We start from the raw sequence: 18,804 nt of genomic DNA, 5'->3' as shown, positions 1-18,804 counted from the left end.
TCCTTCAGCAGATGCGTGAACACGTCTTTAAACTGCTATCCAGAATCGAGCGGGACGCCGCGGTGGCTTAACATCATCTCCCTCAATCTTAATTTTAGAACTTTCGTGACTGCAGGAATTATTATTTGGTTCTTTCGGTTAAGTCACGTCTAAAGATAAAATAATAAATTAAATTAAATAATAGAATACTATTATTCTATTATTTAATTTAATAGAATACTATTATTCTATTATTTAATTTAATTTATTATTTTATCTTTAGACGTGACTTAACCGAAAGAACCAAATAAAAATTATAAATTAAATTAAATAATAGAATACTATTATTCTATTATTTCATTTAATTTATTATTTTATCTTTAGACGTGACTTAACCGAAAGAACCAAATAATAATCATCTCCCTCGCCTGGTGATGCAAACGAAGATCGTGGGTTCGGTCCCGACCATGACGCCGACACACATTTGGAGTTTGCGTGGTCTCCTCGTGGTCGCGTGGAGTTTTCTCCAGGTCTTTCGGTTTTTTCCCTCCACATTTTGAAACATGCGTTGAGAGCACTTGGCTGATATAATTTCCACGTGACAAGCCACTTAGTTGAGCTATCATTAGTGGCAAGGTCGCTTCTGAAAAAAACAGCTAATAGCTTCGTGGGCTTGACCTGGTAAGATAAAATAGTTTATAGTTTCATTTGAGAGTGACGGACAAACGAAACCCTGGTTTCAACAAAAGGTGCACAAAACTATTCGCCTGATACGCAACTGTGAAAGCAATGACCCCGTTCTGTCTCTTTAGGGGCCGTCCATAAATGACGTCACGCACCTAGGTGGGGGGGGGGTCAGACATTTGTGACGACGTGTGACGAGGGGGGGGGTTGAGAAATGTGACGTCACATCAAAATGCGCAACTTTAAATAAATATAGACAACACGTTCTATTTAATTAAATATACTTTTTAATAAATGTTTTCTCCTACAATATCAGAGTGCAGCGGAACATTAAATACGCACTACAATGACAATAGTTTAAAGCGATTTGAAGAATGTTTATTTGGGGGGGAGGTGGGGGCATAGCTTTGTGACGTCATATTTGAAGGGGGTCTGACTTTTTGTGACGCCGTGTGACGAGGGGAGGGGGGGGTCAAAAATCGTCCAAAATCGCGTGACGTCATTTATGGACGCCCCCTAGACCGGATTAAAAAAAAATTCCGTAGCTATTTCAGTAAAAACGAGTCGGGAGAAAAGAGGGGGGCTACAGTCGTATCTTGCACCCCCCCCCCCCCAAATAGTTCGTTGCGCTGTGGTACAATACAAGCGACGGACTGAACCAGCTGACATTAGCCAATCAAATGAAGGCGGCGTGTCAAATAATCAATTACTCGCTCCGATCGATTTCCAACTATTCCAGATTTGAAGCTTTCGTGACTGCAAGGATTCATATTCTTAGGTTTTTTTCGGTAAAGTCACGTAGGTAAAAAAAAAACTATTCGACACGACAACACCATAAATGGGCAAAAACAGGCCCCTTCCACCAAACTCCAAATCTCTGATCGTTGATTTCGTCGGGTGCACGATTTTATCGCTAAATTACAGCCCCCTACCCACCCACGTAACCCACGTCTCGCGTCCCCCCGGGGTCGTTTTCGGCCCCCCGCGCGCGCTACCGCCGCCTGCCGCCAGGGAGCGCTCTGCTGCCGGCCGGCGGCACCAACCCTGGCCAGGGGGCAGGCGCGGCGCCAGTGAAGGCAGATTTGTTTTGAGCGGCCGGGTGAGAATTCGCGAGAGACGAGGATGGTGACCGGTGTGGGTTAACGCAATGTCAAAAGTGATTTTTATGGAACAAAGCGGCACCGTGAAGCAAATTGAGAACAGGGCAAAAATCAACCGTCGTGAACAAGAAGCCAAACACGGTGCATAAACATTAAATAAAACATTTCGATTTAAAGCTTTCGTGACTGCAGGGATTCATCTTCTTGGTTCTTTCGGTAAAGTCACGTAGAAGGGAAATAATAAAAATTTTACGTAATAAAAGAATTCTCACGACGTTTCGGCCACAACGCAAGCAGCCGTCCTCAGGTGAAGAAACAGGTCTGTCGGGAAGACAGCGTCTGAATCAGACGGCTGCTTGCGTTGTGGCTGAAACGTCGTGAGAATTATTTTATTGTTTTATTTTAATATTTTATTATTTCCCTTCTACGTTACTTTACCGAAAGAACCAAGAAGGTTAAATAAAACATTTAATAAAACACAATTTGATATTTAACTTTGATTTCATATCCATTTATGTTGGTGTAATTCTTTCGATTTCCCATGCAATACAGTGTTTTTTTTCTATTTCGATTTACTTCATTGCTGTTCCTTGCCTCGTTTGCTTTACTTTTGTCACTTGGTGACCGAGATCGCTCTTGCAAATGAGCCTCATCATCGTCCTGGTCTCTGCAGCGCTCACATAGATTACTCAAAAGCAACTTGAACTACATTCACACTTCCACAACCTCGACTCTGTCCGCTGGTGGTCATCCTACGGCCGTGTACAGAAGAGCTCGAAGAACGGCGATGTCATCTTGCTTTGCAATCATCATGGGATTCCTGTCGCGTGTTGCTGTTGGAACACACCTATTGCTGGTATATTATGAATGTACGTTGAAGTTTCGCACCGTGCGTAGCCAACCGTGCGAATTGGAGTTGCGTGGGAAGGACAACAAACTAAACACACAACGCAGTTTTAAAGAAATGAGTGTTCAATCTAAATTATTTAAAAGTGGCTTCCTAATATCGGAAGGAAGCGCGTTCCAGACGGCCACAGAAGCGCATCCGAAACCGCGCGATGGCCATCCAGAAAGCCTGTTTTATTTTTATGATTTTATTATTTCCATTCTACGTGACTTTACCGAAAGAACCAAGAATACCTCTCTGCATTGTTTGAGTCTCTTCGGCTGACGCGTGGCTCGGGTACAGCTCCGGCTCCACACTTCACGCGCACAGACCTCTGCACCGTCCCGCGACACTGTCGGCCACACGGCCTTCTGAGAGGGCGTGATGAGTGCAGCATTGGTTCAACACGAACATAAACTCTGGAAGCGGTTTCAGTATTCGGTGCCTGAATGTCGAAGGCGAGTAGCAGCAGCAGCAGCATAGGCTGCGGGTGCTCTATTCTGTTACAGTGTTTTCAAGTAAATCATCATTCTATATTCTTTTGGTGTTCCATACTCGAGTGTCTGATTGTCTTCGTAATGAACGGCAGAAGACTCGGCGCACGTATGGTACTGCGGGTTTGCGGCATCACGCAGGGGATGTAAGGTGTCGTGTGAATGAGGTCACCCAGTCTCCACACCATGGCATCTGTGCAAGCGCTTACAACAGGCATTCAATAAACTGACACAAATTACGCGCGTCTTTAATTAACGCCAATTTCGTCACTGGTCACACATGCGCGTTTGAACCACGAGAAATATTTTGTAAAAAGTTTTCACTGTAATTGCCAATCTGTTAAAACTGGCAACAGCGTTAAAGCGGTGCCAGCAAAGATGGTGGCAGACGAAAGGGTTGCTCAGAGGCTCACGGCTGTTTCCGAGGACGTGAAGCGATTCCGTACATATAAAACTAATAAACTATTTTTTTAATTTTATTTGACTTGATAAGGCTCACTGAGCTAAATGTAGCTCAGTTTCAGAAGCGACCTGGCCACAAATGATAGTTCAACGAAGTGGCTTATCGTGTGGAAATTTATAGCAGCCAAATACTTTTAAACGCGTGATGTTGATTCTAAATATGTAGGGAAAAGCTGGAGGACCCGGAGAAAAATCCACGCGACCACGGGGAGAGAGACACACACCCTTCAAATATACAGGCGATAGGGTCAGGATCAAACCCACGACCTCCTGCATACCAGGTGAGGGAGTTAACATCTCCTGGCCACCGTGGCACCCTAGGGTGTGGGTGCATCGCTCCTGGATGAAACCATTTATAGAGAGCACAGAATTACTATTTATGCCACTTTGCTCCAAATTTAACAGGGAATTTAATAGTGCGAGTGTGCATATTACATTACAACTTATTTGTATTAACTCATCCAATTCTTAATGAGAGTAAGTGAATATTACATTATTATTGCTTGTTTTCTTGAGTGAAAATCCTGGAAAAAGGGAACGTCTTCATTGAAAATTGCATTCAAAAGATAATTAGCATAATCCCCTGGACACGATTTCGAGATTTCTTTGCCAGACGGAGCCAGAATCTGAATGGGATTTTCAGAGGCAGCTGTATAGCGAGTGTATGGGGGCCATTCAGCGGCAGCTGTGGTGAGTGCGGGCTGTCAGGAGGGCATGAACAAATACCCTTTCACATCACAAGAGCGCATCAACACTCGAGCCCGTCGCTTGATACAGCACACGATGCAACAACGAGGACTGCAGCCTTGACAAGTCATTCCACTTGGACATCTCCATTGAAGCGATGACTTAATGATTTGAGATGAATAATTACGTGAGGCATTTCACAGGGCCCTTGACACGTCAGTGCACTGCTGGATGAATGCCTCCCCACGCTGTCGGTCGCAGGGGCAGTTTATCTGCCACTCGCCACTGATGGTAGAAAACAACTTCATCCGCGGCATTCAAATCTCAAGTTTCAAGGGCATAACTCAAGAGCTCAAGACGAGTCTCATTTGCAACAGTGAGTGAATGAGTGAGTGGCTGAGCGAATGAACGGGTGGTTGAGTGAATTGGTGGGTGAGTGAAATGGTGGGTGATTGAGTGGGTGAGGCGATGAGTGAGCTCAAGTTTAGAAAGTGTATGTTTTAAGCAAGTAGTGAGAACTCAAGAGCAGAGGATTTCATTTTCACGAGTGGCATGGGGCATGAGCCTGCCAGTAGGGGCGACGATTGCCTATGTGCAATCCCAATTGAGTAATTCGCGTATAATTTATTACGAGTGGGTGTCTACGCAACACAAATCACACTGCTGCCTGTACCGGTGCTTACATTTATTTTGATGGCCACCTAAGGACAAGAAGACCACAGTGCAGTTCATCAGGAACTCATGATATGTTCTGTGTGTGTGTGCACGTGTCTGTGTGTCGTTGTTTGAATCTCATGGTGTCCCATCATCATCATCGTCATCACCATCAGAAACGCGCCACCGAGAGGGCCCGCCACGCGTCACGGCGTTGTAGGAGGAGCCCCCCCCACCCCCGCCGCAAGGGGAGGCCCCCTCGCTCGGCCGACTGCACGACGCCGGGATGGTGCCGCTGCGGGAGAGCTGCCCCTGCATTGTCAGGTGACCCAGAAGCAGGCCCCGGCGTGCGGGGGAGGCCACGCAGCCGGATGGGCCTCGAGCGGGTGATGCCACGGACGTCTCCGACTGTTCTGGCCCGCGCAATGTTTCCGTGATGGTTGGGGGTTTCTCAGTATAGATTGCACAAAACGCACTTCCTTGAAATGCTCTGCGGGTGCGAGCAAAGTGATCTAGAATACCATGGGAACCTCATTTGCCAGTAAAAATATGATAATTGTTTTTTTTACCCTTCTATCTGGCAACAAAACTGACACCTTTTTACAAGGAGTCATGTTTGCATAGACCACAATACCTGCGGTCATAATGCAAACAAAAAACATAACTTTGATAATGTGCACTGTCCTTGAAGTTGAGTTGGACCAGATGACGCCTTTTGGCGTCATCTGGTCCAACACCATGTGAGACTGGGCTCTAAGGAAAGCTGTCTCGGGTGTGGACCAATCAACTTCAAGGACAGTGCACATTATCAGAGTTATGTTTTTTGTTTGCATTATGACTGCAGGTATTGTGGTCTATGCAAACATGACTCCTTGTAAAAAGGTGTCAGTTTTGTTGCCAGATAGAAGGGTAAAAAACACAATTATGATCTAGAATAGTTGCGATAATCATATAGTAAAGCCGTTTAGCGAACCAGGTGGCTCAGCGATACAGCGAGTTACTCCTAATCGGAAGGTTGCGAGTTCAAATTCTGATTGAGGGGTTGACTCAGCCCATCACCGCTCTGGGGTCGATAAAACGAGTACTACTTTGGAGGGGAAGTCAACAGCGGTTGTTCTATGATAGACTCGCCTCTACCATAGGAATGATTCATTTCTTCCATGGCTCCGTAGAGTAAACAGGAGACGAGCGCCATTTACTCAATGCTCATTGCAGAGAAAACAATTTTTTTTGTGAATCAGTTCGCAGCTGGACGAACGCCTCCACACGAGGTGTCGTCATCAAGCGGGGTTGTTGCACCAATACCTCACTCACCACGCAGCTCAGTGCGGTTTGGTGAAGAGTGTGGATGGAGTGGTGGTGGTGGTGGGGGGGGGCGTAAGACCACTGATGTTAGCCGTGGCTGGGAATCGATCTCGGGGGAGGGGGTAGTGGGGGGGGCTTCACGGGCGTAGTTCGCTCCAGCGTCTCTCTATGCGCGCGAATCTTCTTCCGTCTCAGCTGCGGGGAGCGGTGGCGCAGCGCTGCGCGACGGGACACGGCGATCCGAGCTCGAGTCCCACTCACGATCAATAACGGTGGCGAAAATTTGAATCCCGTGCTGGGCCACCCTAAGGTCGACTCAGCCTTAAATTAACGTCCGGTGCCGTGCGTCACACAACAGCACCGGAGAAACGAAGGCGGCCGGGCGTGGTGTTGGTCACCCACCCCCGTCATAGGCAATTATTAACATCACTTCCCTCAAAGAGTCTGCTAAAGGCTACATGGGGGAAGTTTGTCTGTGCCCTGTTTGTGAAACTCACGAGCCCAAGCACTCGCGTACGGCTCTGATGCCGCGAGAAAGAGGAGGGGACTCACCCCGTGACATTCTATCGCGACACGGGGGAGGGTGGCCCCGGCACGGAACGACCACCAACCCCCTCCACCCCTCGCCCCCTGGCCCAGGGGGGGGGAGGGCGCCTGTGGGCATAAGTGGGGACCCCATGCAGAGCCGCGCTGAGACGGAGCGCAGAGCGGATCAGGTGCGGGACGAGAGAGAGAGAGAAAGAGGTGAGGCAGCGCTGCCCTTCGCAAGCAATGGGGAGACACCTCCAGTGGTGGCGAGATGTTAACTACCTCGCCTGGTATGCAGGACGTCGTGGGTTCGGTGCCGACCCTGACGCCTGCTGCTGCTGCTGTGTATTTGCTCCTCTGGTTTAGAAAGTTGCGTCGAGAGTGGCGGGGTTTAGGCAACCCGCGACTCCCCAGCCGCATGCGGCTCTTTAAAGACCGCTTCGCGACTCGTTGGTTATGAAGGACCTCCCTTCTCGTACTGCGGATCTTGATATCTTGAGTTTTGTTTTTACCGAAATCGAAACAAATGGCACGTCTTGTCGCTTTGATTGCCGACTCCTGGTTTGGAGCATGCGGCTGCTATGACTGTCCACGTGGTGACGGCAAGCCACTTTGGTTGTCACGTGGTGACGGCAAGCCACTTTGGTTGTCACGTGGTGACGGCAAGCCACTTTGGTTGTCACGTGGTGACGGCAAGCCACTTTGGTTGTGCACGTACTGACGGCAAGTCACTTTGGTTGTGCACGTGGTGACGGCAAGTCACTTTGGTTGTCCACGTGGTGACGGCAAGTCACTTTGGTTGTTCACGTGGTGACGGCAAGCCACTTTGGTTGTCACGTGGTGACGGCAAGCCACTTTGGTTGTCACGTGGTGACGGCAAGCCACTTTGGTTGTCACGTGGTGACGGCAAGCCACTTTGGTTGTCACGTGGTGACGGCAAGCCACTTTGGTTGAGCGATAATTTGTGGCCAGGTCGCTTCAGAAAAATATCTACGCAGCTCAGCGGTATTTTTTTTTAAGTTCAGTTTACAGCTCGCATCACGCTGTTGGACTCCATGTCATTCGGTGAGGGTCTACGTGAGCCTGTGGGTCTTTATTCGAGTCTACATGTCTCTCTGCAAGAGTCTGTAGGTCTCTGCGTGAGTCGATGTGTTTGTATGGGAATATATAGTGGACTGTCTGTCAAGTTGCCAAGTCTGTGAGTCGTTTCTCTATGCCGGTCAGTGGATCTCCGTAAGTCACCGGGGGATGGATCGGTGCTTGGCGGAGCGTTCGATTTTACGATGGTGTTCGGTACCGTATTGATCTATGCGAAGTGATCGGACATTCATCCCGACGTCACTCCACCGCTGGATGAAAGCCGCCCTCTCGCTCTCAGCTTGAGTCTCTCAGCGCGGTGTCCACCTCTGTGAGTCCGAGCGCCGCGTGTCCACCCCGCCGTGTTGGTGGTCCTTGTCCACCCCGTCACCCACACTCCGTGCAGTGTGGGGGTTCCACACGGCCGCTAAATGCACGCTTCTACCGAAACTCCACACATCACCGTGGGCTTAAAATTAACAAAATAAGTAATAGGCGACGTTTCGGGAAATGGCCCTCGTGTATGTGCTATAAAGGGCGATCGGATCGGAACATCATCCATGACATATATATCCTCATTAAGGCCACGGTGTTATAAATGGAGAATGTGGACAGTTCTAGATTTGAAGCTTTCGTGACTGCAAGGATTCATATTCTTAGGTTTTATCGGTAAAGTCACGTAGGTAAAAAATTATAATTAATAAAAGTCAAATTAAAAATAAAATAAAAATCACGACGTTTCGGAGGCAACACAAGTCTCCGTCATCAGGTGGGACCGTCACAGCTACATTTAGTGTATCAAATCTGGCTGTGACGGTCCCACCTGATGACGGAGACTTGTGTTGCCTCCGAAACGTCGTGATTTATTATTATATTTAACTTTTATTAATTTGAATTTTAAATTTTTACCTACGTGACTTTACCGAAAAAAGCCTAAGAGAATGTTGACAGTGGTTTGTTATCAGTGCACCACTGCCCAACGCAGCAGCAGCAGCGGCGTCAGCGGCGGTAGCAGCGACCTCACCGTCGCATGAATCACTTCGCGACGTTTCGCCTCGACTCCTCGGGTCTCATCGGAGCGCGCCGCGCGCAAGTTCCTCCGCTCCTCGGCGCTGTTTGATCATCTCCATGGGAACGATGTTCACCTTGCTCATCGGAACAAGCTCGCCCATTCATTGCGAGCCGGTCGCTGGCCGCACGCGAACAAGGGAGCGCTGTTGTTCCATCGCCGTGCACAGGCGCTCGAATTTGATGCAAAGTAAATGCCGCGTGTCATCTGCGCCCGCTCGAGACGCGCTGCTCTGTGATTCATGCGGAGACTCGTGTCCCCCCCCATCGCATTGTGTTCTGAACACGATCGCGCACGTTTTAGATTCGCACGGTTGGCTACGTACGCCGTGAAAGAAGTTCAACACACGTGCATACGTACATTTCCACCCCTGGCATCTCTCTGCCACGAAAAAGGGCCATTTCCCAAAACGTCGTCTGTAACAATGTCTTTTCCCTGTTAAGTGTTATTATTGACGAATGTGTTGAGATTTTTTTTCTCACATTTCACGGTAGACGATTTAAAAAAATGCAAGCAATTCCGTGGCTGTGCGCCCACATTAAGTCCAACAAAGGAATTCCTGCGGATGGCAAATTCTCTTACGCCAACGCATTGCGGTAGCAACACCACAAGAAACTCTCTAACCTGAAGCCCTCTCGTCGTGGCTAGCAGCAACAGCAGCAAACCATCCACTTTGGCATCGGGCTCCTGAACCACACCGATGCTACGGCTGCTGCTGCTGCCATCCCGTGCGGGAATATAAAGCGTGCGTGCAGTGGCGAAGTAACGACGACGACGACATTTGTCAGCTCGGCGGTACGGCAGTCGGTCAGGCACGGCCCCAATACAGTGGTACCTCGGTATACGTCGTTAATTCGTTCCAGAAGGTAGGACTTATACCGAAAATGACGTATACCAAACGAATTTTTCTCCTAAGAAATAAAGTGAAAGGTAAATAATCCGTTCCAGAGTATAAGAAATTATATTTTATATGGCATATTATACATTAATGGGGTTGTATAAAATAATGTAGACACTACACTATGGGAACCTCATTTGCCAGTAAAAATATGACAATTGGTTTTTTTACCCTTCTATCTGGCAACAAAACTGACACCTTTTTACAAGGAGTCATGTTTGCATAGACCACAATACCTGCAGTCATAATACAAACAAAAGAACATAACTCTGATAATGTGCACTGTCCTTGAAGTTGATTGGTCCACACCCGAGACAGCTTTCCAACCCATGTGAGACTAGGCTCTACTCACGCCGGCTTGTGCCCGCTCTCACAGTCGGGCATATTTGCGGAATACACCACGCCACCGTTGACCCTGGCCATTGACCGAGCAACCCAACGTTCCTACCAGCTCCCTCCGCAGGAATGTGTTTTGTGGTTTGACCTGCGTGGTGCAGACTACATCATCACTCCACTTGCTTTGAGGAGCCGCGGCATCTGGTGTGTTTACTGGCTCGGCCTCAATATCTATGAAGTGCCATCAACAAGGGTGTTCGCGGTTCTTCTTTTGCGCGGCTGAAGTAGACGAAGAGCAACAACGACAACTCCACATTCACGTGACCAAGTCAGGCAACCATGTCAGGAGCCAGCAGCGGAGTGTATCGCTGCGATGTCTCCATTGTATTTGTGGATCGGGGCGTTGCGTCGTTATAAGTTGTACGGTCTGTCCCGAATGACCACAGTCGCACGCTACTGAAGAGTTTTTAATTTTCCAATTGTACACTAGCTATTTGCATCTGCCACGGTTTTTGCAGTGGATGTGGTTTAGGGTGGAGCTTGAGCTTCGCGGAAGATCAAGCCCAGGCATATTCTGCTTTGGGTCCTTCACAACGTGCTGTTTGTGGGGTTCACGGTGAATGTTGATAAAAGGAAATGAGAGCGCTCATCCTGCATGTAACGTTACGTGGGCTTCAAATAGCAGCAGCAGCAGTAGGCCTCGGCAAGGTAAGGTAAAAGTGTAAAAACAACGAGCCTACCTTTACCCTACCTTTTACCTTACCACAATACAATCACTCTACCCTTACCTTTTACCCTTTAGCAGGTAAGGTAAAAGGTAAAACGCAACGAGCCTACCTTTTACCCTTTACCTTTACCCTTTTACCCGGTAAAAAGGGTACAATTACCTTACCTTGCCGAGGCCTAAGCAGCAGCCAGAAGGTGGAGGAATTACAACCCCTTGGCCAGCTGCACGTCAGCTGCGTCAGTGGCGGTGGTTGCTCCCACGCCCGAGTTGCGTAACTGCGGTGAGCTCCGTGAGCAGAGCCGGCCTGGTGGCTCCCATCAGGGCTGGCCGAAACAAACTCGCGCGCGGGCTTCGGTGACGAGATGTGATCTGCCTCGCTGAGTATGTAGGAGGTACGTGGGCTCGATTCCGACGCTGATACGGGACCTGTAAACATGGAGTTTGCATGTTCTTCCCGTAGTCGCGTGGATTTTTCTCCGAGTCGATCCTCCGGGTTTTCCCTTCACATTTGAAAACGTGTATTTCTCTTCTTGGTTCTTTCGGTAAAGTCACGTAGAATGGAAATAATAAAATAAAGTAAATAAAACATAACAAAATTATTTTATTATGTTTTATTTTTTTTATGTTTTTATTAAAATAAAACATAATAAAATTATTTTATTATTTCCATTCTATGTGACTTTACCGAAAGAACCAAGAAGATGAATCCCTGCAGTCACGAAAGCTTTAAATCGAAATTTAGCGTGTATTTCGTTAAGTATATTTGGCCGCTTTAAATTCCCACACGTAATAGGCCACTTCGATGAGCTATACTGTGTGGCGAGATCACCTCTGCAAACGAGCTCATAGCTCCATGGGCATTACCTGCTAAAAAAAAAGGTTTAGTTAGAGTAGGAACAGCCGAGGCGTAACATCTTGCACGGTACCTCATTGGATATAGCCAGTCAAACAGTAGGCATCCTGCCTGGCATTAGGGGCCGTCCATAAATGACGTCACGCACCTAGGGGGGGGGGGGTCGACATTTGTGACGACGTGTGACGAGGGGGGGGGAGAAATGTGACATCACATCAAAATGCGCAACTTTAAATAAATATAGACAACACGTTCTACTTAATTGAATTGACTTTTTAATAAATGTTTTCTCCTACAACATCAGAGTGCAGCGCCACATTAAATACGCACTACAATGACAATAGTTTAAAGCGATTTAAGGCATGTTTTATTTTTGGGGGGGGGGCAGAGCTTTGTGACGTCATATTTGAGGGGGTGTCTGACTTTTTGTGACGCCGTGTGACGTCGTTTATGGACGGCCCCTTACTGCCTAAGAAATACAGTTAGCCGACTGTATAAACGCCACTTGTATGTTTCATAACAGTCGAGGAGATCGCATCGCGCTGCCTTGGACATGAATGGAAAAAATGCAAATGTGAAATACTGCAGCTGACGAGTGTGTTGTGTAAAAAGAGCTCGCGCGCTGTGCTGAAGACGTGCGCCTAACCACACTCCCACACGACAACAAGAACAGAAAAAAATAACAACAAAAACCCCCACGTGCAATAACAACAATGTGAAATCTCATCTTGATTTGAAGCTTTCGTGACTGCAGGGATCCATACTCTTTGGTTCTTTCGGTAAAGTCACGTGGGTATAAAATATAAAATGAATTAAATCACGCTCGTTTCGTGCGCAACACAAGCGTCCGTCATCAGGTGGGACAACCACAGCAAATGTAAAGTCACCTAGAACAAGGTAGAAGTTTGTAAACAACAAAATGTCCTGGTGATGAATCGGCCAGCCTGTGCGGGGGAGACTGTTCGGCGTTCCTCGTGCGTCTGCCGCAGCAGGGCGCTGTGTCCAGAGCAGCCACGTGACTCGTCCAGACACGCGCACTCCTGAGCAGCGCCTCCTCGCAACCGCTGCACTGTCGCGGCGATATTTTCGAATCGATAAGCGGACAATGAAATGAAAAAAACACAAGAACAGCGGCGGCCGTTGGCAATTAAGTGGCGGCGACGGCGTCACCACGACACTTGTTGCCAGGCTAGGTGTTAGAGAGAGGACAGGAAACTCGACGAAATCTTGGTGAATTGGAGGATAGGGGCCGCAAACAATCATGGACCCATCTTCTTGGTTCTTTCGGTAAAGTCACGTAGAAGGGAAATAATAAAATAATAAAAATAAAACATAATAAAATAATTCTCACGACGTTTCGGCCACTACGCAAGCAGCCGTCCACAGGTGAAGACCAGGTCTGTCGGGGAGACAGCTCCCACAGATAATGGGAGTCGAAGGTAATAGGGCCACAGATAAGAGGAGTTCACAGCATCAAGAGTCATGGCACGGAGGGGGCGCCCGACGCGTGGAGAGAGCGTGGTTCGCTTTGTGGAGAGTTCCGCCGACAGAAATCTCCTACAGTCTCTCTTCGGCACGTCAACAACGGCGTCCTGTGGATAAACTAACCCCTGCCATATGAATGGGGAATTTCCACCATTGGCTCTGCAGGGCTGTAAATAGGAGATGAGCACCAACAGGAAGTGGCTCGGATCGATTGCATACATCGTGGTCTTCACGTCTGGACAGACACGCCGCGAATGGAATTGCAAAATGCGACCGTTTGTAATGTCTAAAACTGCTTGGGAAATTCGTTGAGTTATCGATCTTGTGAAGGTTGGCTTCACCGCAGCGGGGGTGGTCACGATTGCCGCACAGCTGCAGTGAACCCGTGGCGCCGAGCACGTGGGGCAACTCAGAATAATGGGCGAAAACATGTTTTCATTCTCAGAAACGCCAAGCGCAATACGTCCGTGACGTTCGAGGAAGTCGTCTACGGCAGGAGCGTGCCGAGCGAGCGGCCGTGTCCCGCGAGGAGGGCGGCAGCTGCCCCACGAAGCACACCATGGGCCCCGGCGCGCAGTGCGGGGTCACGTGGGCCCTGTCTCTGCTCCTGCACGCCGCCTGTGAGCCACCCACACGGCCCTCCGGGGAGGCCTCGTCCGTCCATCCTCAAAGTTTACAGATTTCAAAGCCACTCTTGATTTCATAATCAACGTTTTTGGGTGTTAGATCGCGTTATTTATAAATGTGTCGTAACCCTCCACCACCCGACACGGCCGATCAGTAAAAAAGTGTCACGTTGACAAAAGACAAATAGTTCACTGCTTTAGCCCACCGGTGTGTTGAAGCGTGAAACCACAACATTTACAATTTGAGTACTGTGACGTTTCGCTGGTAATTGCATCCAGCATCATCGGGCAATTCGCCAGATGATGAAAGCCTACGTGTTAAACTCACTCTTGATTTATTCTCCACAATGTATTATTTGGTGATGCTGCCACATCGGCAGTGGTGCACGGTTGCCAAAGCCACTCGGCGCACTCGTCAACAACACGGTGGGCCGAAAATATGTAAACATAAGAAGGGACATAGCCCGAAACGTCGCCGATTACATATCGCGCTCGACATTACGGCATCGGTCTTTTCCCTCTGCTTATCACCTTCTGCACACGATAGGGCAGGTTAAGTCGTATTTCATAACAATCGAATCACCTTTACCATGCATCAGATATCAAAGAGCAAGATATGAACCTCACGGCGGGATCGCGGGGTCCCGAATAAATGGAGGTCAATTTTTGGCGACTCCGTCCCACCGCGCACCAGAGGTCGCAATCGGGTACCCGATACCCGTACCCTACCCGATACCCGGCTACCCGTACCCGGCCAGGTACGGGTACGTTTACCCGTTTGCGACCCTGGTGCGGCCGGGTACGGGGTACGGGTAGGCCGTGAGTCACTGGTGAGTAACCGTTTGTCACTCATTTCGGGTAGGGTACGGGTACGGGTAGGGAACGGGTACCCATTTGCGACCCTGGTGCGGCCGGGTACGGGTAAGGAATCAAAACCTGTTTGCGACCTCTGCTGCGCACATAAACGCCGCGTCCTACCTGACGCGGATCATTCTGTTGTCATGTCGTGTCCAAGCGCAGCGAGGACGAATGCGCAGAAGAGCTGAACAAGCGAATGCACTCCATGCTCGGGTATGGGCAGGATCATAAGTCTTATACAAAGCTACTCAAACTGCCTACATGACTTAAGTCCTTTATTTGTCACCACGGCATGCATAATACATTGAAACTGCTCTCTTATTTTCATTATTATTTGTGACCTACCAATGTCTGCAGCCAGGATCAATCGATGACAATCTTATTACCTGCAGATATTTAACAGATCAGATGCGTTGCACCATTAATTCCTCCTGTTCGATAATACTTCTCTTGTCCGTATGCATTTGTGCAGATAGGTTTTTTTGCGGTTAAGCCGTAGTCCCCACATACCGCTCGTATCAATGCGGATAAGAGGAGCGGCGACCCACTACTCTGTAGAATAACATTGGTATAAACGCTTGTTACAATATGAACAGCGCATTGAAAACGCGTACTATTTTATATCCTGTTTACAAAGTGTGTTCCCAAATCCACACTGAGAAACACGATTATTGACAGAGGGGTGTAAATTATTTTTTCGACAGTGGCTTTAAATAGAGGTACTGCAGGTAAGTAGTTTTCAGTTTTAAATGCATAGTTTAACAAGACAACACTTGCCACCATCCTTCAAACCCATTGGTGAAAAAGAGCAAAGTTTGTGTTAACATTATAATAGAATGTTTATGCGAGAGCCGGCGGCTTATGGGACCCCGGGGTCCCGCCATAAGGTTCATATCATCGTTTCTAGATTTGAAGCTTTCGTGACTGCAAGGATTCATATTCTTAGGTTTTTTCGGTAAAGTTACGTAGGTAAGAGGGTGAGCCAAAGGCTCACCCTCTTAAGCCTCACCTTACCATATGAATAAAAAGTGTGCTGTACTTGGCCCTTCCCCCCCTCTCCAACCATTATATAAACGGAGTGGTAGCTCCTGCAATCTCTCATTTACTTGATACAGCTGTCGTGGCTGTGACGGTTCCACCTGAAGACGGAAGCTTGTGTTGCCTCCGAAACGTCGTGATTTTTATTTTACTTTTATGAATTTTAATGTTTTACCTATGTGACTTTACCGAAAAAACCTAAGAATATCATATCATCGTGTTTATTTTTTCTGAGCGCAGGCCCAAATGCCCAAAATGTCAAGTGACAAAACAGCACTTTGAACATTGCCAACAAACTGCACTCTTAAAGCTGTAACGGAGAAGATTCGACACGTTACTTGAATTGAGCAATAATATTTGTGAATGTAAGAGCTTGGGGAATAGAGACGAGGAAGCGAGGGAAGAAGCAGAAAGAGAAGTTTCGTGTGACCTAAGTTTTTGGTGGTTGAATTGGTGAGTGGGTGGTTGAGTGGGTGGGTGAGTGATTTACAATCAGTGTGGTGAGTGGGTGGTTGAGTGGGTGGGTGAGTGATTTACAATCAGTGTGGTGAGTGGGTGGTTGAGTGGGTGGGTGAGTGATTTACAAGCAGTGTGGTGAGTGGGTGGTTGAGTGGGTGGGTGAGTGATTTACAATCAGTGTGGTGAGTGGGTGATTGAGTGGGTGGGTGAGTGATTTACAAGCAGTGTGGTGAGTGGGTGGTTGAGTGGGTGGGTGAGTGATTTACAAGCAGTGTGGTGAGTGGGTGGTTGAGTGGGTGGGTGAGTGATTTACAATCAGTGTGGTGAGTGGGTGGTTGAGTGGGTGGGTGAGTGAGTGGGTGAGTGAGTTACAAACAGTGTGGTGAGTGGGTGGTTGAGTGGGTGGGTGAGTGAGTAACCTGCAGTGTGGTGAGTGGGTGGTTGAGTGGGTGGGTGAGTGAGTAACCTGCAGTGTGGTGAGTGGGTGGTTGAGTGGGTGGGTGAGTGAGTAACCTGCAGCGTGGTGAGTGGGTGGTTGAGTGGGTGGGTGAGTGAGTAACCTGCAGTGTGGTGAGTGGGTGGTTGAGTGGGTGGGTGAGTGAGTTAATCAGCAGTGTGGTGAGTGGGTGGTTGAGTGGGTGGGTGAGTGATTTACAATCAGTGTGGTGAGTGGGTGGTTGAGTGGGTGGGTGAGTGAGTTAATCAGCAGTGTGGTGAGTGGGTGGTTGAGTGGGTGGGTGAGTGATTTACCTGCAGTGTGGTGAGTGGGTGGTTGAGTGGGTGGGTGAGTGAGTTAATCAGCAGTGTGGTGAGTGGGTGGTTGAGTGGGTGGGTGAGTGAGTTAATCAGCAGTGTGGTGAGTGGGTGGTTGAGTGGGTGGGTGAGTGATTTACAAGCAGTGTGGTGAGTGGGTGGTTGAGTGGGTGGGTGAGTGAGTAACCTGCAGTGTGGTGAGTGGGTGGTTGAGTGGGTGGGTGAGTGAGTAACCTGCAGTGTGGTGAGTGGGTGGTTGAGTGGGTGGGTGAGTGAGTTAATCAGCAGTGTGGTGAGTGGGTGGTTGAGTGGGTGGGTGAGTGATTTACCTGCAGTGTGGTGAGTGGGTGGTTGAGTGGGTGGGTGAGTGAGTTAATCAGCAGTGTGGTGAGTGGGTGGTTGAGTGGGTGGGTGAGTGATTTACAAGCAGTGTGGTGAGTGGGTGGTTGAGTGGGTGGGTGAGTGAGTTAATCAGCAGTGTGGTGAGTGGGTGGTTGAGTGGGTGGGTGAGTGAGTAACCTGCAGTGTGGTGAGTGGGTGGTTGAGTGGGTGGGTGAGTGATTTACAAGCAGTGTGGTGAGTGGGTGGTTGAGTGGGTGGGTGAGTGAGTGGGTGAGTGAGTTACAAACAGTGTGGTGAGTGGGTGGTTGAGTGGGTGGGTGAGTGAGTAACCTGCAGTGTGGTGAGTGGGTGGTTGAGTGGGTGGGTGAGTGAGTAACCTGCAGTGTGGTGAGTGGGTGGTTGAGTGGGTGGGTGAGTGAGTTAATCAGCAGTGTGGTGAGTGGGTGGTTGAGTGGGTGGGTGAGTGATTTACCTGCAGTGTGGTGAGTGGGTGGTTGAGTGGGTGGGTGAGTGAGTTAATCAGCAGTGTGGTGAGTGGGTGGTTGAGTGGGTGGGTGAGTGAGTAACCTGCAGTGTGGTGAGTGGGTGGTTGAGTGGGTGGGTGAGTGAGTAACCTGCAGTGTGGTGAGTGGGTGGTTGAGTGGGTGGGTGAGTGAGTCACCTGCAGTGTGGTGAGTGGGTGGGTGACTGAGTAAGTGTCTTGTTTTGTGACCTGCATTGTAGCTGCTTCAATACAGTGTGTGGTGGATGAGACGAAACAGTGAGTGTCTGGTAGACCGAGTCCCCGATATGGATGGAAGGATCACTGAGTGAAGTTCACGAGAACAGTAACCGCCATGGTAGTCGCGATAGAAGAGCGATGAGGAGGTGGCCGACCGCCGGTGAGCGAGTGACTGCAGTGAATGAGTTCATCAATAAACCATGGGCCACCATTGCCACCAGACATCTCCAATGCCAAATTCCACAGCTCGATATCAAATGAACTCTTCCGAGCAAGAAGCTATCACAATGCCGTGTCCGTTTCTCCTGCTGCTGTGCACAGTGGTGCAGGCTCGGCCCCAGGTCTTCGACGTCGAGCCGCGCTACGGAAGTGTGAACGGAGCCACGCGACTCACCATCTCTGGCACCGGTGAGTGGCTTCTGGCGGTCGGCATGGATAGGATGCTCAGACTTTCTGGAATGGCTGCCTCTTGCTCATGGAATGTTTAAAAGTAGTTTCTGCCCCTGGTAGAGTATACCGGGTAATGTATCGTTTTTATTTTATATCATCATGGTGCCTGGAGACATTGTGAAGGTTGCGTAATCGGTGCACGTTAGTATATTGTTATGCCTGTGTAGGGGTGTCAGGGGAAGGATTCCCACCAATAGGAGGGTTAGTGGGAGGGGTAATCGAGGAGATATAAGGGGAGAACGGGCGGGAAGAAGGGGCCTTTGGCGGGAACGAGAAAAGGATTAAAAGACGAACCCTCTGCAATCTTGTGTCGGCTCTCCTTTACACTTGTTT

General features: G+C 48.8%; 1 protein-coding gene across 2 annotated transcripts in view; it reads left to right on the top strand.

The window, feature by feature from the left end:
- Positions 1-13,673: 13,673 nt before the first annotated feature.
- Positions 13,674-18,804, top strand: part of PKHD1L1 (PKHD1 like 1) — a 144,704-nt gene continuing 139,573 nt past the window's right edge. For both annotated transcript variants that reach the window (XM_078600544.1, XM_078600543.1), the window contains exons 1-2: positions 13,674-13,844; positions 18,343-18,429. In XM_078600544.1, the coding sequence (XP_078456670.1) occupies positions 13,784-13,844; positions 18,343-18,429 (148 nt within the window). In that variant the 5' untranslated portion in view covers positions 13,674-13,783. The remainder of the gene's footprint in view (positions 13,845-18,342; positions 18,430-18,804) is intronic.

This window comes from Lampetra planeri, chromosome 14 (genome assembly GCF_965212315.1).
Source record: "Lampetra planeri chromosome 14, kcLamPlan1.2.h2, whole genome shotgun sequence".
NCBI lineage: Eukaryota > Metazoa > Chordata > Hyperoartia > Petromyzontiformes > Petromyzontidae > Lampetra > Lampetra planeri.
The sequence above is the reverse complement of the archived record's forward strand: the minus strand, read 5'-3'. Positions and strand labels throughout refer to the sequence as shown.